Source organism: Martes martes (assembly GCF_963455335.1).
Source record: "Martes martes genome assembly, chromosome: 2".
In the NCBI taxonomy this organism is placed as follows: Eukaryota; Metazoa; Chordata; class Mammalia; order Carnivora; family Mustelidae; genus Martes; species Martes martes.
In genome coordinates, this window is record NC_137889.1 from 178,455,082 (window position 1) to 178,477,746 (window position 22,665).

A 22,665-nucleotide genomic window follows, 5' to 3' on the forward strand; every position below is an offset into this window, starting at 1 on the left:
CTTTTCAGAGAAGAGAAAGCAGTGACTCATAGCAGATGAATGACTCATCTGAAGTCACAAAGGTAGTAAAGTATGGTAACAGACCAGAATACTGGTCCTTTAAACCCCCAGACCACAACTTTTCCACTAAACTTCTCTGGAACAGAAAGGAAGGTCCACAGGCATCTACATAGGAATCAGGTACTGGCCACAGAGAAGCGTGTCACATGGTGGGCTCACTGGTGGGTGACAGGATGGCAGACAGCAGGAAGAGATCTTCTGTTTCCTGAACATATCTCCTGGACATGGTGGGGAATTAGTCACCAGTGGTGAAATTACAGAAAGTGAACTATCCTGTTATCCAGGGTCCAAAAAAGCAAGAGAAGAGGGTAGTCAGATACATATCCTAGAAATTCAAGAATCAGATTTCAGAATGTTTGGAGAAAAAAAAAGGCAGACATGATACTGTATCCAGGGACTCTTAGAGCAAGTACAGATCATGAGGGAGGAGAGAAATAAAATGCCAGATTCTGATGCTGCTATCACAAGTGACTGCAATAAGAAAATGAAGAATCAGCTAAAGGGAATGTGCCTACATCAGGATCCCAGAGCTTTGCAACTGCAAACTCTACCACAGAAGAGAGGCATGAAAGTGTAACAATTACTGGAAAGTCTTAGTCATAGACTGAGCAGGGGCTTGTTTAAAAAGGAGAAAAGTAGGAAAATTTAAAATGGCTTCTCCCTGAAACAATATGCAAGAACAGGTAAATGGGAAAATTTCTGTCTGTAGAAAATAATAATAATAAAGAGCTAAGACAAAACAGAACTGTCTCGAGCTTCCTTTGCTTCCAATTTCTCCATTCAAAGAGGATGTTCTCCAGACAATATGCCGAAGATTCATCTTCCATTTGATAAAACATACAGGTGCTTAATACGTGACAATGCTGAACTGATGTGTGGTCTAAGATTTGGGAGGACTCAGTGAGATATCATCGACCTTCAGTAGATGAATTAACATTTCTAGTTCCAGACAAATTATAGTCCTAACTACTGAAAGAACTGCACATATTATTACTAAGAAATACCTAGAAGGGGCTGGTTAGGCAGTTAACAAATATTTATGAATGGCTGCTATAGGCCATGCTGAAATAAATGAAAACACAAGGGTGAGGAAGACAGACAATTCGTGCCCTCACAGAGATTTCATTCTACTGCACTAAAGAATATATAAAGAAATAAGATATTTTAGAGCACTTAGAAGTGACAAAATAGGGTTATATGATGGATGACTGAGGGGGATGATTTCACTGTAGCCAAATAGTTAGGGAAGCTCTTTGATAAAGTCATACTTAGAGACTTTAATGACCAGAAGGAGGTCTTTTTGTGACTCTACCTGCAAAAGCAGCAAGTTCAAACAGCCTGAGGTAGAAATGAGCTTGGAAAATTTCAGACACACAAAGAAGGCTTGATGTCTGCAGCCCATGAACCATGGGAGATTAGGGGGAGATGTTGTCCAAGAGGTAGGACTAGATCTTGAAAGGCCATGATGAGGAGATTTTATTCTTGTTGTAATGGGAAGGGTTTTAAGCATACCTAGATCTTGGACTTCTAGCTTCCAGAATTGTAAGATAATAAAATTCTGTTGTTCAAGCCACCTAGTTTATGGAATTTTGTTATGACAGCCCTAGGAAACTATTATAATAGTGAGCTCTGGTATGATGATGGCTTAGAATAGGATTATAGCATGAAGATGGTGAGAGGTGCTTGGGTTAGAGATAATTTGAAAGAAGATCCTACAGAAATTATTACTAGAGTAAATGTGAGAGGAATTAAGGATGATTCCTAGGTTTGATAAACCAATGGATAATGATGATTTTTACTGAGATGGGGCAAGTTTCTGAGGCACACAATTATTTGATCAGTAAGAGAGGTAAGAAATCAATTTCTGTTTTGGCTATTAAAGTAGGATGTTTATTGCACACTCAAATGGACATCTCATCTAATCTAGTCAAATACACATGTTTAAAGTCAGTGGGTAGGGGTCCTGGTTGGGAAAATTCTGGGCCGGGCTGAAGATATAAGTTTGGAAGTCATGAATAAATGTACGATATTCATATTTATATTCAAATATTATATTCATAATGATATTCATATCAATACTTGATATTCATAGTTGTTCAAATACGGACATGTATTTGAAACCATATTATGAGACGACTGTAGACAGATAAGAAAGCCAAGAATTGGGTCCTTGTCTTAGCTTGGGATGCTATAACAAATTACCATAGAGTGAGTGACTTAAATAAGATACATTTATTTCTCATAGTTCTGGGGGCTGGATATCAGGGTAATAGCACGGTTAGGTTCTGGTGAAGATATTCTTCCTAGTTTATAGATAAAAATCTTCTTTTTGTAACCTCATATGGCAGCAAAAGGTAGCAAGTACTCTTCTTTCTATGTGGACATTATTCCCATTTTGGGGTTTCCACCATCATGATTTAATTACCTCTCAAGGGCCTCACCTCCTAATTCCATTCTGTTGGAGGTTAGAGTTTCAACATGTGCATTTGGAAGGGAAACAAAGCCTGCGGTCCATAATAGCTCTGGAGCATTAAAGCATTCAGTGGCCTAAAAAAGGGAAGAGATGGGAAAACAGAAAGAAATGGGTAGGTCGGTGAAATAAGAGGAAAACAGGAATATTTTTGATATTCTAAAATTAAAGTGAAGAAAGTATTTCAATACAGATGTGGTGATGAAATACTAGGGAGGGTTCCAATAAGTTGGAAACTGAAAAGTCAGCACTGGACATGGCAAGATGGAAGTCATCAAAGACTTTGCTGTATCTGTGACATATCTGTGATGAGCTTGATGAGAGCTCAACCAGAGTGGGCTGAGGAGAAGACGGGAAGTGGAAAAAGGGAGACAGTGACTATATGAAAGTCTGTTGGGAGTTTTACTGTGAATTCCAGGCAGAATGAGCAATAGTTGAGGAGAGATGGAAAATAAAGAGAAGGGGACTCAAGTTAGTGATATCAAGGCAAGTCTGTTGAAGAGAATGATCCGGCAATAAGGGAATAATTGATGCAAAATGGAAATGATGATTTTAAAAATAAAGTTTTTAAAAAGATGAAGGTGGATATGATTGTCTTAAATAGAAACAGAGACACATCTTCTACATTAATTCAAGGGAAAGAAGGGGATGTGGCCGTATTTACAGGTAATTTGTTGGGGTTAAGGGTAAGACAAAGGGAAATATATGATGGTGTCTGTTTTCTCTATGAAGTATGATGTGAGGCCAATGGAGGGTGAGAGGATTAGGGGAGAAAGGAGATGTCAGGTAGTCGTCTCTTAGGGTAGAAAAGTGACTTTACTACGGAGGTATATTGGAAGTGTCCCATATTATTAGATGATCATTTGAGAAACTCCCAGTTTCTGTGACCCCCCAGAAACTATAAGGTTTGGCACATATTTTAAGCCAACTTCCAGCCACATCCTAGACCCAGATATTTTCCACTGGAGAGAGGAGGATGAGAGAGAATATCTCCATAGGAGGCAGCACAGTGGCAAGCATAGAGTCAGGTCATTGTCACCAAGGACTGTTTTTTTAAATATAATTTTTTATTATGTTTTGTTAGTCACCATACAGTACATCATTAGTTTTTGATGTAGTGTTCCGTGATTCATTGTTTGCATAAAACACCCAGTGCTCCATGCAACATGTGCTCTCTTTAATACCCATCACCAGGCTAACCCAACCCCCCACTTTCCCCTCCCCTCTGAAACCTTCAATTTGATTCCTGGAGTTCATAGTCTCTCACGGCTCATCTCCCCTTCTAATTCCCCCCTCTTCATTTCTCCCTTTCTTCTCCTAATGTCCTCCATGCTATTCCTTATATTCCACAATAAGTGAAACCATATAATACTTGTCTTACACTGTTTGACTTATTTCACTCAGCATAATCTCCTCCAGTGCCATCCACATTGATGCAAATGTTGGGTATTCATCTTTCTGGATGGCTGAGTAATACTCTGTTTTATATATGGACCACATCTTCTTTATCCATTCATCTGTTGAAGAACATCTCAGCTCCTTCCACAGTTTGGCTATTGTGGACATTGCTGCTATGAACATTGGGGTGCATATGGCCCTTCTTTTCACTATATCTGTATCTTTGGGGTAAACACGCAGTAGTGTAATTGCTGGGTGATAGGCTTATCCATCACGACCAGGTGGGATTTATCCCTGGGATGCAAGGGTGGTTCAACATTTGCAAATCAATGTGACAGAACACATAAATAAGAGAAGAGATAAGAACCACATGGTCCTCTCAATTGATGCAGAAAAAGCATTTGACAAATTATAGCATCCTTTCCTGATTAAAATTCTTCATAGTGTCGGGATAGAGGGAACATTCCTCAATTTCATAAAAACCATGTATGAAAAGCCCACAGTGAATATCATTCTCAATGGGGAAAAGCTGAGAGCCTTTCCCTTAAGATCAGGAACATGACAAGGATGCCTACTCTCACCACCATTGTTCAACATAGTACTGGAAATCCTAGGAACAGCAATCAGACAACAAAAAGAAATAAAAGGTATTCAAATTGGCAAAGAAGAAGTCAAACTCTCTCTCTTTGCAGATGACATGATACTTTATGTGGGAAAACCCAAAAGACTCCACCCCCCAAATTACTAGAACTCATACAGCAATTTAGTAATGTGGCAGGATACAAAATCAACGCACAGAAATCAGTTGCTTTCTTATATGTTAAAAATGTAACTATACAAAGAGAAATTAGAGAATCGATTCCATTTACAATAGCACCAAAAATCGTAAGATACTTTGGAATAAACCTAGCCAAAGAGGTAAAGGATCTATACTCTTGGAACTACAGAACACTCATGAAATAAATTGAAGAAGACACAAAAAGATGGAAGAACATTCGAAGCTCATAGATCAGAAGAATAAACATGATTAAAATGCCTATGCTGCCCAGAGCAATCTATACTTTCAATGCCATCCTGATCAAAATACCAAAGGCATTTTTCAAAGTGCTGGAACAAAGAATCCTAAATTTGTATGGAATCAGAAAAGACCCCGAATGGCCAAGGAAATGTTGAAAAAGAAAAACAAAGCTGGGGCATCACGTTGCTGGATTTCAAGCGATATTACAAAGCTTTGATCACCAAGATAGCATGGTATTGGCACAAAAACAGACACAGAGACCAGGGAACAGAGTAGAGAGCCCAGACATGGACCCTCAACAATATGGTCAACTAATCTTTGACAAGCAGGAAAAAATATCCAGTGGAAAAAAGATAGTCTCTTCAATAAAAGGTGCTGGGAAAATTGGACAGCTATATACAGAAGAAGAAACTCGACCATCCTCTTACACCATACTGAGGACTTTTTAAAACCACACTTGCTTACTTTTCAGTGCTGCTGGAAAATAGCACCCCAGGGAGGAATGGGACCCAAATGTGGAATTTCTGCTTTAGTGGACACTGTTACTGATGGGAATGGATCAAATGGCTTAAGTTGATGGAACAGAAAAACAAACTGCGAATTATCGGCACAGTTCATAAACACCTAGAAATAAAGAGGGAATCATGAGGACACAACATGATTTAACTTTTAATAGGAAGTCAGACCAAGCTTCTCACTTCCTTTTCTGAGTACACTAACAGACTGTTGTTAGACCAGGAGAGCGGGGCAAGAGCAGTGATTTTGTTTTGTGGAGAATGAGTGAGGGAGCTGTCCAGAAGGAGAAAGAAAGATGATTGAGTAGTATTAAGGGTCTAACTGATGTTGAAAGTCAGGGATGGTGCTGTGCTGATCTGTCCTCTTGGGTAGCGTTCTCCCTCAGTTCTGAAAAGCAAGAATATTAGGATCTGAAAATGTGGTATTCACATTCACTCTTTTTCGGAGATCTGCCCAGTGTGTATGGCAGACAGATCCAGGGACAAAGACCTTGTAGTTCTCAGCAAGAGGACTGACGTGATGAGCTTGGTGCACAAGGTTAACTGGGAAGAGAAAGGGCACAAGGAGGAGACTGGGGGACTGAAGTCATTGTGGGAGACGTGCAGACCAGCAGCTGCTGTCCTGTTGGAGACAAGAGCTGGTTGGGAGAAATCACAGCGTGGGGGACATGGTGGGGTTAAGGGTTATGGTCCTGTAGTGAGGCGATCATTTTTCATGTGCGTTTCCTGAAGAGAAATTAGACGCTCCTGACAATGACTACTTGTGGGCCAGCCTCAGAAGTTCAGCCTTAAGACTTTCAGAGACAGAAGAAGAGAGAAAATCGCTTGTTAAATTACCCCTGAAAGTCAGTCTTTCTTTCTCAGAAGTGTTGAAGTTTTGTGATTAGGGCATTATGGGACTTGGCCTGATCAGCTTAGTATCTCATACATTTTTAATTCTCATTTGGGATTTTTAAATACTCCATAAGACAGCAAAACAAACTTGTCCTTTTTTTTTTTTTTAACCGATATAATGAAAAGAGACAGGCTTGAGAAGACCTAAAGACGGATCACACTGGGCCTTGCCAAAGTACGGAATCACACTATGAAGTGAATCCCATTAATTGCAGCAGCTGATGGCTCCAGCAGAGAATCGGGCTTACAATGAGAAGTTCTCGAAGTCCACAGGCCACCGGAGAGGACTGTAAAATGGAATCTGTTATTAGCACACATTCAAGCGAAGGCTTATTTGAAGTTGGGCAATTTCTAGCTTTTTCTCGACAGGCCAGGCCCCTCTCGACAGTTCTGTTTAGTGTTTCATAAAATTTCACCAAGACCTTTGATATAATATCCATCTCCCTTAACTATAAATACGTATTTCTTCTCTACGGCAAGGTCTCTTGTGAACTTCACCGAGCTGTCGGTGAAAGAGGAAGCTTGGATACCACATATGGAAATGACACAAGAGGCATAAGAACCTGGCTTAACTAGCAGGTAAACAGAGTTATTCCTTTTAAAGAACTGTTGGATTTATTTAAGTCATCGTGTTTTGGTGAATGTACTCTTGCTAGTATCATCTCTACTTATCACAGGGATATAAACCAAAACTGGACAAGACATCTGGAAACATCTGGCCCCTTCCAAAGCAATAACACTGTCATGTATTTCCCAACATACTATATAGATTCTTCCAATCATTTTGGATCTTACACATTAAAAGTCCTCAAGAAGGGCTTCTGGTTTGATTTTTTAATATTTTATTTTCCCTAGAGGAGCATTCAACTAGATATGTACATTTTCATTTTATAATCCCTTATCATATTCTATTCTTTTTTTTTTTTAAATGGCTGCCTCCTTACTAGGTTATCACTCCAAGGTAAGAAAGGTGTATTCATCTCTGGAACCCCCAGGTAGAGCTAAGAATAGATGCTGGGACTCTAGTCTGTAGAAACAAGAGGACCAGTGGATGAGTAGCTTTGTTTGAGAAGATGTATTATAGTATGGTTAAGATGGTAGTGAGCTGGATGTCCATCACCTGGGAAATAATAGAAAAAGTTATGGTAAATCTAGATAAGGGACTATCATTTAGTTTTGGAAAAGAATGAGCTCAAGCTACACCCATTGACTTAGAGGGAGGTCCATGATATGTTGTTGTATGAGAAAAACAATAAACAAAAGCAAAGACTGTGATTCCAAATTGTAAAAGCGAACAGTGGGATCCTGTGAAAAATGTATGTGTGTTTGGCTGTCAAGGGACATTGGCTAGGCCGTGACAGGGGTTACTGTGAGGATGATGAGAAAGTAGAGAGAGTAGGGAAGAAGATAAAAATATTGCTAGCATGTGTTGTGATGAGCACTGGGTATTACACACAACGAATGAATCGTTGAGCACTACATCAAAAACTAATGATGTATTATATGTTGGCTAACTAAACACAATTTAAGAAAATACTGCCAGCAAAATGCAAAATTACTCATGCCATAATGCAAAGGGAAAAGAGAGAATGCATGTTTTTGGTAGTTTTTAAAAGAAAAGTTGACCTTTAGTGAGAGCTCACTGATCAGTATCAGACAAGCTTCTCAAGGCTTTGTACAAGACTATTTCAACTGCGCACACAGACCCTGTGAGGTAGGAACTGTTATTTCCCTCATGTCCCAGGTGAAGAAACTGTGGCCCAGAGAAGTTATGAATTGATCCATGGTGGCACAATAAGTGGCAAAGCTAAGAAAAAAAAAATAGGGAAAAAAAAAGAAATTGTATTTTTTCCTAGAAATTAACCTGATCAAATGAAAACAATCAATTTAGTTAGGTGACAGAATTATGAATTATTTTGTTTTGAATTTTTGCAATTATTTAATATTTAATTTTCCTTTGAAATAAAGTAAAATTTTTTTTTAAAAACAGGGAAAAAAGTGGAATGATTTTTTTTTTTAAGATTTTATTTATTTATTTGACAGAGAGATCACAAGTAGGCAGAGAGGAAGGCAGAGAGAGAGGGGGAAGCAGGCTCCCCGCTGAGCAGAAAGCCTGACGTGGGGCTTGATCCCAGGACCCTGAGATCATGACCTGAGCTGAAGGCAGAGGCTTTAACCCACTGAGCCACACAGGCACCCCAGCATGATAGTTTTTAAAACCTGCCCTCTTGGGCACTCAAGTCATGATCCCAGGGTCCTGAGATGGAGCCCTGAATCGGGCTCTCTGCCTAGTGAGGAGCCTCACTAAGCCTCACTCCTCCTCTCTCTCTCTGCCTGCCTCTCTGCCTACTTGTGATCTCTGTCTGTCAAATAAATAAATAAAATCTTTATAATAATAATAAATTTAAATTTATTTAAAATTTAATTTATTTAAAATTAAAAATAAGTAAATAAATTTAAAATAAAATTTTAAAAAAATAAAACCTGCCCTCAAATCCTCCTCCCACTGAGAGATTTTTTTTTTTCTTTGCTTTAGATCTGGGTGAGGCTTGTGAGGGCTCTGACAAGGAGAGGCACCATGTGCTAGGTCTCCCTTTTGGAGAAGCTGGTTCTGGGGGATGCCAACTGCCATGGTGTACTAAGGCCCTAGTCAACAGGCAGCACTGACCGCCTGACTTACTATGGTTCCTTATATGCCAATGTGGCTGTACCACGGCACCCAAATATTTGGTCAAACATTATTCTAGATGCTTTTGTGAAGGTGTTTTTTGGGCTAGATGAACATTTAAATTGATGGATTTTGAATAAATAAGATTAACCTCCACAATATGGTTATCCTCATCCCATATATGGGAGACCTGAAGAGAGAGAGACTAACCACTCCTGAGCAAGAAGAAATTCTGCCAGCAGATGGCCTTTGGACCCCAAATGCAACTCTCCGAGTCTCCAGGATGCTGAACGACACCATTAGATTTGGACTCACCAGCACCCCTCATTCACCCTTTCTCTCTTACTGGTCTCACATTTTCTGGAAAACCCTAATACACATACAGTGGTATCTTTAACTCTGCTTCTCAAAGTCCTCTTCCCTCCTCTTCAGGAAAAAATCATAATCCAAAAAATGATTAGCACATACATAGGATGATAACATTAAGAGTAGAAAAACTTAAGCAGATAAAGTAGATCAACTATGGCTTTTGCACTGAAGTGGCTTCAAAAATGACACATGTCACTAAGAATGCCCAAGGGACAAAATGATCAAATCCAGGCAAAGTCAAAGGACAAAGTGCAGCTTACCCCTCGAAGCAGTGGGCAACCGTCAGGACCCACTTCCTGGCAATGAGGACACAGCCACAAATATGTCCACTGGGTTCACTCTGCAGGGAACACTGCCATGGCCACCTTCCAGGGCGACTTGTCCGACCCCCAAGGATCCTCTTGTTCATTCGGGCAGCAGGGCGACGCCCACAGTCTATCAAAGAACCGGAAAGACAATGTGGGATTCACCGCCAAACCCAGCGCCAAACTTGGATCTTTGCTGTTAAGTAGGAGTTTCTGTTTTTTCCCTGAGTCAATCCAGTTAAATTAAGTTCATATTCCATTGCTACACCACTAATTCTCTTACCTTGTTTAGTACACAGAAGAGAAATCTTACTTCTGCTATGACAAGCCTGCCTAGATTTGGAAACATAAAATGGCATAATGTTAAGCTATATATTTATCATTCACTTCAAACACTTTACCAGTGAAAAACAAGACATAGGTTCAACAGTTCCCAGAGGTCATATTCTTTGAGTAATGATTATCTGTACTTCGTGCAGAAATTCTTGAGACAGCGCTGTAGTCAAATATCATCTTGGAAATAAGGGTATATGGATGATGTGTACATTTTTTTAGTTTATTTAATATCATCATAATATAATTTCATCTGGCTGGGAAAAGAAATTACTGTTAGCAAAGTCTCCCACCTCATCTTGGCTGGTAGCACCACCCAAAACATTGACTCAAACCATGATTCTTCAAAGTAGCGAGAAGGTGAGGGAATTAGGCTACTTCTTATAGAATCCTTGGATTTTTATGCTCACAGAGAGGGTGTGGATGTCCAAAAGTATTTACAAGAAATCTGACAGAAAATATTACTTCAAAAGTTAGAAAACAGATAAAGGAACTAAATTTTAGACCGGGAAAGAATTTTGATGAGACTTGTGATATTAAAATGTGGATCTATGACTGGCTGACAGAAAGAAGGGGGGTTAAATTTATTTCATGTACTCTAGATGCTGGGATCAGAACCCCTCAGTAAAACTTAACAGGAAGTAACTTCAGGAAAGAAAGACCCTTCTAAAAATCATAGTTAACCTTTAAAGGTAAGAACAGGGGCCATGTTTAAACATCTATCAATGTGGCTGCACAAGGGAACTCACTTCAGGGTTCATTAAATTTCAATCACAAAGTTCTCTTCCAATCACAAAGCATTTATTCACTGTATAAATTTAAAAAACAAAAGACACTTTGGGACTGTCAAAAATACTACCATGCGCTTAGAATCCTAGATTTCTCAGGGAAAAAAAAAAATCCCTAAATATGTCATGTCCACATTCCTTTTTGAGGATTTATTGTAATTTAATTTCTTGCTAAATCTGCATGGGGGCATGTGTAATTATTAGTATCAATAAATTATATAATACGGGAAAAGCATGTCTGCTTTTTGCCTTCCCACAACCTAAAGTCCTGTCTCTTCCTTACTCTCTATCTTGTTATCCTTAATTTCGTTGTGGTATTTCCAAATATCTGAAATTCATTTTGTTTACTAGCTTATAGTCTCTCTGTCCACCTACACAGTATAGACTCCTTGAGACGAGGGCCCTTGTCCCCCTCATTCCCTCCTACAACCCCTCACAACCTAGCACTGAACCTGGCAGAGAAGAGATGCTCAATAATTAGTTATTTGTTAGATCCCAAAATCACAACTTGTAGAAATAGGAAAAAACAGCAATAGCTATCTGTACCAATTTTTTAATAGAAAATTGTGGTTATATAAGATCACAAATCTAGTTAGAAAGCCAGAAGTAGCACCAGTTCTACCAACTCCTAATTTACAATGAAATATATGTATATATGTATGTATGTTATCTATTAAGCTTAAAAGGTCTTTTCTGGCATTTGCAATTTGCGGAAACAAATCACTCTGTTGAAAGATTCAGGTCATTGTTTGAAGGAAGTACTTCAGAAATTTGGCTGCAGAGTTTAGTCTGTGGGGAAATTTTCAGGACATTTTAAAGAGAAATGGCCTACCTTTCAATTTCTTCTTTGAAAATCTTAAGTGGTTTATCTAGCACTTATTAAAAGCTTTGGAGTCAGATTAATTTGGTTTGAGCTGAGAGCCCACTGTGGGCTCTGAGTTTTGATCAAGTTATTTAAATATCCTGTAGCTATGACCCTATAAGGTAATAACCACTAAATAGATATTAATTCCTTCAATTTCAAAATTCCTCTCCATATCCCCATATCCCCATTCATGGACAATGGGATAGGCTTGTTCAAGGTGTCATGAATTTTTAGGAAAAATTTTCAGAAGTATACTTGCAAGGCTACTTGATTATAACTTCGTTTTGTGTCAGTTTTCCCCCTCAGACTGTCCAAGTTTGACCAGTTCTCATTCCTTCAGTTCCCTGCTAACTAGTTCCATTTAACAACTGTAGGAACTGCAGACAGGAGAATTTACTTTGTTGTTGTTGTTTTCAGCAACAGTATTCAGTAACAGTATTTCAGTAACAGTATTCATTGTTTTTGCACCACACCCAGTGCTCCATGCAATCCGTGCCCTCCCTAATACCCACCACCTGGTTCCCCCAACCTCTCACCCCTCGCCCCTTCAAAACGCTCAGGTTGTTTTTCAGAGTCCATAGTCTCTCATGGTTCACCTCCCCTTCCAATTTCCCTCAACTCCCTTCTCCTCTCCATCTCCCCATGTCCTCCATGTTATTTGTTATGCTCCACAAACAAGTGAAACCATATGATAATTGACTCTCTCTGCTTGACTTATTTCACTCAGCATACTCTCTTCCAGTCCCATCCATGTTGATACAAAAGTTGGGTATTCATCCTTTCTGATGGAGGCATAATACTCCATCGTGTATATGGACCACGCCTTCTTTATCCATTCGTCTGCTGAAGGGCATCTTGGTTCTTTCCACAGTTTGGCGACTGTGGCCATTGCTGCTATAAACATTGGGGTACAGATGGCCCTTCTTTTCACCACATCAGTATCTTTGGGGTAAATACCCAGTAGTGCAATTGCAGGGTCATAGGGAAGCTCTATTTTTAATTTCTTGAGGAATCTCCACACTGTTCTCCAAAGTGGCTGCACCAACTTGCATTCCCACCAACAGTGAGAATTTACTTTGAATAGGATGTGGAAAAAACTCCAAAATTAGAACCCAAGTTCCTCTTCCTTCCCCATGATAGTTTCTGTAATCATTATTAAAGAAACATATAATTAGCAAGAGAAAAAGTGATCTATGTCTAGAAAGAAGAGATAAAGCCAAACAATGTTGAAATATAAAGGCAAATCACTATTTGATGGAAGTTCTTTATTGACTTGATAAATTTGGATTATCTTAAATTAGAAACAGGAGGAGGTCCCTGATGATAGACTTTTGCTCCATAATCCACTCTACACAGCTCTTGTGCAAGGGGTCTTACCCTTTTACCAGCAGTTCATGCAAAGTGGTCCCATTGAGGCTCTCCCAGCTGGAGTGTAATGTCAGCCACAGCTGGTCTCGCTCCTGCTCCTGTACCAGTTCGGTCACAGATGGTTCTCTAATATAAGGACAAACAAGAATGACATATTCAAAGTACAGTGATCTTTGACCAGGCAATTTCATTCCTTAGTACTCATCGTCTTTCAGAAAAGGCATTGCATTATAAGTCAATATTCAAAGAAGGAAATTTATAATGGAAATTTGGCATGGAATGTGATCAGCAAGAGAGGAAGCTACTATAAGTACCCTAAAGCAGTAAAGATCCAAATGGTTACAGCAATTGTAATCATTCTCTCCACTGACATGTGTTTGAACTTCGTGAGGTGTAAGAATTCTAACGTATATGACGTGAAATTTCCAGTGTCTTAAAAATGAGAGCAACTTTGGGCAGAAATGACAAAAAGGACAATGGTTTATCTGCCTGGGATTTTTTCCCTCCTCTTTTCTTGCAGTGCAGCAATACCTTAAAATAAAGTAAATAAACTAAAAAAAAAAAATAAGTAAAGGAAATTGATGGCCACTTAGTGTCTATTTGGACAGTATAAAATTATAATGAAGTTTTTCAACATACTGCAAAATCTTCATGCACTAGAAATTAAGAAAAACTCTGGAAAATAGAGATGGGAGTTAACATTATTTTGCTCTTACCTATATTCTTAGTCAACTTCTATCAATATTTTCCTGTGAATGTCTCATTCAATCATTCAAATAAATATGGTTACACTGTATCCAAGATTTAAAAACTTAAGTTTCAAAAGTATTCAGGTTTTGTGTAAAATAGCCTATTCTAAATGAAATAATTGGTTTTTTTAGGCAATCTATATTTGCAGAAAACCATTCGGACTTTCATCACCTAATGCCCAAGGGTAAGAGAGGTGGAGGAATTAATTTAGATAAGAAGGAAGAAGGTTGCCTCCAAACCTAGAAGGAAAGTTGTATTTTGCTGAAGTTGGAGGGTGGTAGAGAGTTCAAATCAGATAGCCTCTATCTTTCTTCTCAAGTAAAAGGTAATAAGCTCCTTCGATGAAAGTTGGGGGTGGCAGGGGTGCATGCTGATGAGAAAAGTGACATATATATGGATTCATTCCCTGGTGGAAATGTTTGGAGAAATGTATCAAGGATGAATGAGAAGATGAAGGTAGAGGAAGGGAAGGAAAAATAAAATAAAATGAAAGCAGTTAGGTAAACCATAAGAGACTCTTAACTCTAGGAAACAAACTGAGGGTTGCTGGAGGGCTGGTGGGTGGGGGATGGGGTGATTGGGTGATGGGCATTAAGGAGGACACTTGATGGAATGAGCACTGGGTGTTATAAGCAACTGATGAATCACTAAATTTTACCCCTGCAACTAATAATACATTGTATGTTAACTAAATTGAATTTAAATTTTTTAAAAAAATTTAAAGGCATCACATAGACTTTCCTAAGAGAAATACATGTTATTCTTGTATTCAACTACATGCTTATAATATAGATTTTGCCATCTTGTCAATGAGTGCAAATACCTGTTTATGACAACAGCCCTCCTCGCCCCCAAAAAAAGATAAGTGAGAAGAATGGCAGCACTCAGAGCTCAAATGAACCTGGAAATCCTGAAGTTGTAGTAGCATCAAGTTTGCAGGTTTAGTGACTTTTCTTTCCAATAACGGGACACCATTTTTCAAAAAAAAAGGGGGGGGGGCGAGGTAGGTGGGAAGGCACAGGAAGGGAAGCAAGGTTAGACTCCACAGCATTGAAAGAAAAATGAACATTTCAGCTGATTATTAATTAAAAACTACTGTAATCTCATAATAGAAAACAAAGGAACCAAACCTTCCCCAGATCCTGTTACTTATAAAAGAGGAAAACCCTCTAAAGAGAACACTTGATGACAGAGTAGCCAAAGAAAAAACAAAGCAAAGCCCTTCATGAATGCATTCTAACCATTTGATTTTAAAACACAGAGCATGAACCCTGACCACACTGTAAGAAGGGTTCCACGAGATAGAAATTTATTCAGGAACTTGAATGAACGGTGGATGACTGAAGACTTCACAAAACCTGCTGCAAAATGAGGAGTTCTGTTTCCCTGACCAAAATGAGAGTCTGGCTTTCTGTCAATCTCAGAATTTTTGTGTGTGGAGACATAGGTGAGAGGAAAGCGATTAAAAGTCAGACAGAGGTCACAAACACCACTGACGGTGTTTCTCCTGATACCTGCATCCTGAGAATTCCTTTCTGCCGTCGAAGAGCTTGAGGGACTCCTAAATCCAGGCACTTGGCCAAAAGCCAAAGGAAGATAGATTTGTTGTTTAAATAAGTCATTCTTGAGGTGGGTATTTATAGGGCAAAAGGGACTCGCACAAGGAAGTCTGTTCAGCGTAGGATTTGCACGATGGTGAATAGAAAAATCATGGCACAGGACACTTCAGTCTTTCAACCCACAAGGTACCTTCAGTTACCCTGAGAAAGGTCTCCACAGACCATTGCGCCTTGGATGTTTCTGCCTTTCATTCATTAACCTCCAACAAGAAAGGCAATTTAGTCTGAATCTCTCAGTTATATCAAGTGGAGAATGTAAGAAATTCACCATCAAGAAGAGGGGGATGTCATTATAAAAATTAGTTTTCCATGAAACTCTTAAGCCCTAGAATGCTTCTCGTGCATAGAAATCAATCTTTCAGCACCAGACGTACCATTCTATGGCTCATTAAAAAAATATCAGTGAATCCATATGGTTCTATTTCTGCCATCATACAGGATCTGAGCATCTGCGTGATTTCCTTCTTCCTTACTTTTTCTTTAAATAATCTTTAAGGTTATAAAAGTAATACTTACATATGGAAAAAAAAGAACAAAAATTATACGATGAAAAAATATTCTTCCCATGTCAGATGTGTAGAAACGACCACTGTAAATTGAGGGTGTCCTTGCCCAGCTCTAGCTATAATTCACATATACATACTCTTTTTTTTAGTCTATACTCATTGTTCTGTGTTGTATTGATATATTTTTATTTAGTGATTTATCCTGGAAGTTTTTCCATAATAATAGTTGACATTTGTCAACTGCACTGGAAGACGAACTCATTTCATCTCATTTAATCCTCTCAACAATGCTGGAAAGTAGGCATTATTAGTCTCTGTTTTGGAGATGAAAAAATTGAGGCAAAAAGAGAGTAAGTAACTGGCCCAAAGTCACATAGTGAGTAGATGACCTGTGGTCTGAGGCCAGGGTAACACTCCTAACACTTTGAACACCACATGGTCCCCCTTTATTACCAGCACACGCTCTGCTCCTTTTATAGCTCCCAAGTGTTAACTATTATATGGCTGTACATACACTTACTTAGCCAATCCACTATTGATGCACATGTAGGTTATTTCTAATTATTTTTTTGGTTATTTCTAATTTTTATTATAACAAAAAAGCAGCAGTTAACACTCCTAACTATTCACCTCTGCCTACATTCACAATTTCCTAGAAACAAAAATAATTTCCTAAAAATAAAAATAATTTCCCATAAATAAAATTATCAAATCAAAACTTAGTTTTTTAATTTAATTTTGGTGAAATTTTGACCAAAAAATTCTGATCAAATTTTTTTACTTAATTTTGATCAATATTTTGAAAGACTAATGCCAGGTTACATATCATCAAGAATATATGTGTATGTGGTTTTAAATTTTATAACTATGTATATAATGTAAATCGTGCTATGAAAAGGTATCTGGAACTTAGCGGCTCAAATTTTGTTTGACAATTGGTATGCATTTGACTTATCTTTTTCCATATTTTATCAAATTAAAGAAATCCTGTTGGGTAGAGAGCAGAAGAGCAATAAACATTTTAACAGTGACTGGGCATCAAGGTCACTGCATCCTAAGAACGTGTGTGCAGGTGTGATGTGATGAGCACTGGGTGTTATACACTTGAACTCTACATCTGAAACTAATGATACATTGGCTAGTTGAACTTAAACAAAAAATATAAACAAATAAAAAGACAAGCCAAGCTGGGGGGAAAAAGTGTGTGCAGGAATAAAATCAGACCTAAATGCTTCTATAGCAGCAATGAAATCATACACAGAGAAGGAAATGAAGGAACAATCTAATCCAATGCCTTCATTTGACAGCCTGAGAAAACTGGGACAGAAATACAGACCCATCCCAAATATTTGTGGGACCAAACATTTGTGAGCAAGGGTAAAAATGGAGGCCCAATACCATATGTCAACATATTTAGACGTTATATATCAAGTTAACAAGTTGTTAAAGAAAATGTATTCTAATCTCCCCGTCTTGACAAATGTATCTTTTAGGTTCAAATACAGGATTTTGGACTCCTTGGAACAGTGGTTTTCAAACTTTGGCAGTCATCAGAATCACTGGAAGGGTGTGGTACAACAAAGCTTGTTGGCCCCATCCCCAGCTTCCCCGACTCGCTAGGTCTGAGGTCCTCAAAAGGAATCTTTCTAACAAGATCCCACGTGTTGCTGCTGCTGCTGGTCTGGGACTACACTTCGAGAACATTGCTCTAGATCATGGACCAGGCACCTGGTGGGCATAACCCCTTGGCGGACAGAATCCTTGCCCCCTGGGGTGAGGCATGGCTGGGGAGGAAGGCCAGAGTGGTCCCTCTAAATCGGGTTTCTCATCCTTGGCACTACTGACATTTTACACCCAATAATCATTTACTGTGTAAGGCTGTCTTGCGCCGTAGGACGTTCAGCATCACCCCCAACTTCGACCCACTAGATGCTAGTAGCCACCCCAGCGCTCCTGGACTGATAATTAAAAAGGTCTATGAACATTTCCAAATGCGCCCTAAGGGGCAAAGTTAAGCCTGTGGAGAACCACTGCTCTAAATCATGGCGCCCAGGGCAAGGACCCCCTGCTCTGGGTCTAAAGGCAACACAACACAGAAAAGCAAAAGGGTTTGCAAATTTGCTTCTTGAATTACGTGGCCGTAAGACACATACGATAAATGTATGATTCTTTCTCTGTCCCGGAAATGAGAAGATAGAACTTATCCAGAATTCTAAAACATCCTGATATTCTGAAAGGAAGGATACATTTAAAGGCTTAGGTAAGCAAGCAGATCTCTAGACAGCTGACCTATCCTTTGCCTACTCTTGATCAAGACACTCGGTATTAAGTTAACAGGACACTTAATATTTGGGTTATCATCAGGTGGGAGTTGCTGACTTAAAAATGAAGGTCAGCACAAATGCCCAGAAACCAAGGGCTTCTTTACTTCTGGCAGCAAGAGAACAGGGCAGCAATTACCTAGAAACATTGCACATTGCTGGGGAAGGACAAAGTCTGTTCTATGATGGTTATTGTTCGGGAAAAATAATGAGTTTTCAACCTCAGTATTAGCGGCTGATTGTGAAATATAAATGCCTAGTGTAGTAGACAAGATACACTATTTGCTATTCTAAGCATCCCGTTCAGAATTTGGAACATTTTCACTAAACCTTTAGCTATCTGGATTCAGAAATATTTTCTTGAATCCCGTCACATTATTATCTCCGTTTTGTTCCTACAGACATGTTAATATTAAAACCTAGTTAAATTATTCTGTCAAGTAGAGGATGACCTGGAAATTTTGACAAAAAGGCACAATAGGTCTCAAATAAAACATAAATGAATACCGCTATAGAACCATCTGCCTGGTAGACACCTCAGATTATGCTTTACACAGAAAAACTCCCACCAGCAGAAACGTTTAAAGGAGAGCATAAAGTCTGAGTTAATTTTTCCAGTAAAGCTAGGACTTTTTTATTTAAAAAAAATTTTTTTTTAAGATTTTATTTATTTATGACCAATAGACATAACGAGAGAGGGAACACAAGCAGGGGGAGCTGGAGAGGGAGAAGCAGGCTCCTGCTGAGCAGGGAGCCTGATGCGGGGCTGGATCCCAGGACCCTGGGATCATGACCTGAGTCAAAGGCAGACGTTTAGCCAATTGAGCCACCAGGTGTCCCGTAAACCTAGTGTTTTTAAAAAATATTTTTGAAATCCTAACTGAGAATATATCATTTTATTCATTTGTCTCAGAGGTAAAGCATAAGAACTGTACTAGGCAATGATCTATAAGTGATAAAAACTATCTCAAAGCAAAGAGGGGAAAGTTATGAAATTAAATTAAATCACAGTACTGGTATTTCATAAAATTAAAAAAATCAATGACACTAGGTGTTTAATCCATATCGACCTAAAATTATAAAATCATAACATGAAGTAAAATATAAATTTGTGAAATATAACTACTGAATACACACTATCATTCTAGTATAAGTTAGAAAATAAAATTAATAAAAATAAAGGACCATTTAAAATAAATATTTCATTAAAAGTGAAAAAATTGTACTAGCTGAAGCAGGAACGATGAGATGGAGGTGATCATGTGAAAGTCTACAGATCAACATTCCAAGCAGAAGGAAGAGCGAGGGCAAAGCCCCTGAGCAGGAAAGGAGTTTGCAGTTGGAACATCAGTAATAGGTCAGTGTGTCTAAAGTTCAGCAGAGAGACAGAGAATGCTAAGAAAAAGAGGAGGCAGGGCCAGTGTCCTATAGGCCAGAGTAAGAAACTGGATTTTGGGGATGCCTGGGTGGCTCAGTTGGTTAGGCGGCTGCCTTTGGCTCAGGTCATGATCCCAGCGTCCTGGGATCGAGTCCCACATTGGGCTCCTGGCTCGGCGGGGAGCCTGCTTCTCTGTCTGCCTCTGCCTACAACTCTGTCTGCCTGTGCTCGCTCTCTCTCTCTAACAAATAAATAAATTAAAAAAAAATTTAAAAAAAAAGAGAAAAAAAAAAAGAAACTGGATTTTGAGCCCAAACTGTATAAGTAATAAGAAAAGGCCAGTGGGTCTGTCATACGGATAATATGATGAGTGACCAGCAGTCCTGCCTTGGAGGTAAAAGCAAGCCAAATCTCAGGAGGTTTGAAAGACAATATGCAAAAGGTGTCAGAACCAAAGTTAGTCATTACCAGGAGTCTCCTGGTGTAAGTTCCAAAACAAGTAAGCTGCCATATAAGGACTTCTAACAGAAATAACACAAGCTTTACTGGTCAATTCCTGATGGATCATTCAAGTTGCAAATCGTGTTCTTAACTTCCCAGGACTCACTACTTATATGCACGTCCAATGGCAGTACTACAATCATTATGATGCCTGGGGAATCCAAGGCCCTCAGAGACATTATGTAGATTGATTCTTCCCATTCTAGAATTTTCTTGCTCAAATCAGCCCCAATATTTTTGGCTAAATGTTGAGTTTTGATAATACTTCATTCTGGAGAACCATCTTTGATTTTAAAAATCAGGATACGAATCTATTTTCCAATGATAAACTTTTTTTTTTAACCACAAAATGGAATGTGAGAGAGTAGAAAATCCATCTGATTAATTCAGGATCCCACATAGTTTCATTCTAGTTAGAAACGGTGAATCTCTCTACACCACTGAGAGGTTTCCTTTCAATTCCATAAAATATTCATTAACTCAACTAACGCAGTTTGAGATTCAGTTTGCTAACAAATATCCAAATTCTTGGCAGAGTGTGCTATTAGTGATCATAGGGAAATGCTTTCAGGACAACTGATAGACTTCCCTTGCTTTGTTTATTTAAGCTTCATACCCAGTGGTCTCATGGAAGAACTTAAAAAACACTTTTACTTCCTTTAGGATATAGCACTTTTTCAGGAAAATTCTTCTTCTTGCTCACCCCAGAATAGCATGTTCCAGGGACCTGTACAGCCACATACTGGACTCTGATTTTGTTCTCACCCAGGCAATCACTCAACCAGCAGCTTCTTGGAAATGTGTAGGATCTAATTCCCTGTGCCCAAACTACACGTCTGCTAGAAAAACTGTGAAGCCTCTGTGTGAAGGAAAATAACACTGTGGATTTGCTTCAGCTAACTTCTACTTATGCCAAGCACCTAGTTATTACTATAAGTGACTTTTCAGAAAGTGAAAAACACTTCTCTTGTTGGCCTGCATGATGACTTTTCCCCCACTGCTATACCTCCTTACTACTGTCTATTTAAAAATGCCACAATGATAAGATCACAAGGTGGCATGGTATTAAGACTTGCCACACACACACACACACACACACACACATACACACACACACACACAAAGACTAAAAGGGATTTATGTGAAAGAAGGTGGTTGGCCACATCAATCAGGTCATGTTTATTGAATAACTGGGTGCCGTAGGGGACCTCCTCATCATACCCAAGAGGCCCTTTGCCTTTACTTGGACTTGCATCCTGGCACCATATTTTTCTGTGACCTTGCAAAATTTCTTGATCTGAGCCTCAATTTCCTCATACGTAGAAGTAACAACACTACATCTATTACAGGATTATAATGTGGACAAATTGAGTTAATACATATCAAGGACTCAGAGCAGCCAATCCTACTTTGTATAATCTTTCTGGGAAATAAAGAATAAAAAAAATAAAAATGAAAAATGATATATGGCATTATAGAATTAAGAGGGAAATTGTGTAATACCAATTTTTATGTCCCACAGGAAGCACAGATGAAAAAAACATCATGCAGATGAGAAAGTCTTCACAGATGTCTTGGGGCTTGAGTGAGGCCCAAGGATTTGGACAGGAAATATATGGACATTTATGGACAAAGAGGCAGAAGCAGGAAGGAATGTGCCCATGGAACATGGATGAAGGATAAGCCAGTCTTGAAAGAGAAGGAGCATATTAAAGGGATATGAAGTTAAGGAAAAATAAACTAGTTTATTGTGAGTTAACTAATTGGGGACAATCAACCAAACTCATCTTATTAAAAAAAATAGGTGGAATGAAAGAAGACTTTTGACAGAAATGATCCACTTTTGCCTTAATCTGTTCAGGCTTCTGAGAAGTTACCATAGGTTGGGCAGCTCATAGCCAACAGAAATTTATTTCCCACAGTTCTGGATGTTGAGAAATCCAAGATCAAGTCCTGGCAGATTTGGTGTTGGTAAAAGCCCACTTCTTTGTTTATAGATGTGCATGTTCTTGCTGTGTTATCACATGGTAGGAGGGGTGAGGGAGCTCTCTGGGTTTCTTTTATAAAAGAATACAATCCCATTCATGGGAGCTCTACACTCATGACCTAATCACTTCCCAAAGGCCCCATCTCCACATACCCTCACATTTGAGATTAGGAATTAACAAATGAATCTGGAGAAACAAAAACATTCAATAGTAATTGAACACGATACTCCGACGATGGCAGGTCTCTATTAGTAATTTATCCATGGGAAATGGAATGCTTCCAGGGAAATGAGGCTACCAAACATCTCCTAACCCCACTTCCCCCACCAACCACTGCTCACATCTCTTTGCTCCTCTTTGTAACAAAATCCCTTCAAAAAGTTCTATACTATCTTTTATTTCTTTTCTTTCACTATCTCTTGGGCTTTTGCCCCACTTACTCTGCTAGAACTGCTAATGTCAATGACATGCACATTGTTGAAACCAATAGTCAGCGTTAAGTCCTCATTTTACTTGAATTCTCAGCAACTTTTGATATTTAGGACCACTGT

At 38.8% G+C, this 22,665-nt stretch overlaps 1 protein-coding gene across 1 annotated transcript in view; it reads right to left on the minus strand.

Moving 5' to 3' along the window:
* Nucleotides 1–22,665, minus strand: part of CORIN (corin, serine peptidase) — a 251,745-nt gene that overhangs the window by 16,563 nt on the left and 212,517 nt on the right. Inside the window, exons 17-19 of the mRNA XM_080796927.1 lie at nucleotides 13,061–13,177; nucleotides 9,981–10,030; nucleotides 9,653–9,827 (exon numbers count right to left, since the gene is read on the minus strand). Coding sequence (XP_080653053.1) covers nucleotides 9,653–9,827; nucleotides 9,981–10,030; nucleotides 13,061–13,177 — 342 coding nt within the window. The remainder of the gene's footprint in view (nucleotides 1–9,652; nucleotides 9,828–9,980; nucleotides 10,031–13,060; nucleotides 13,178–22,665) is intronic.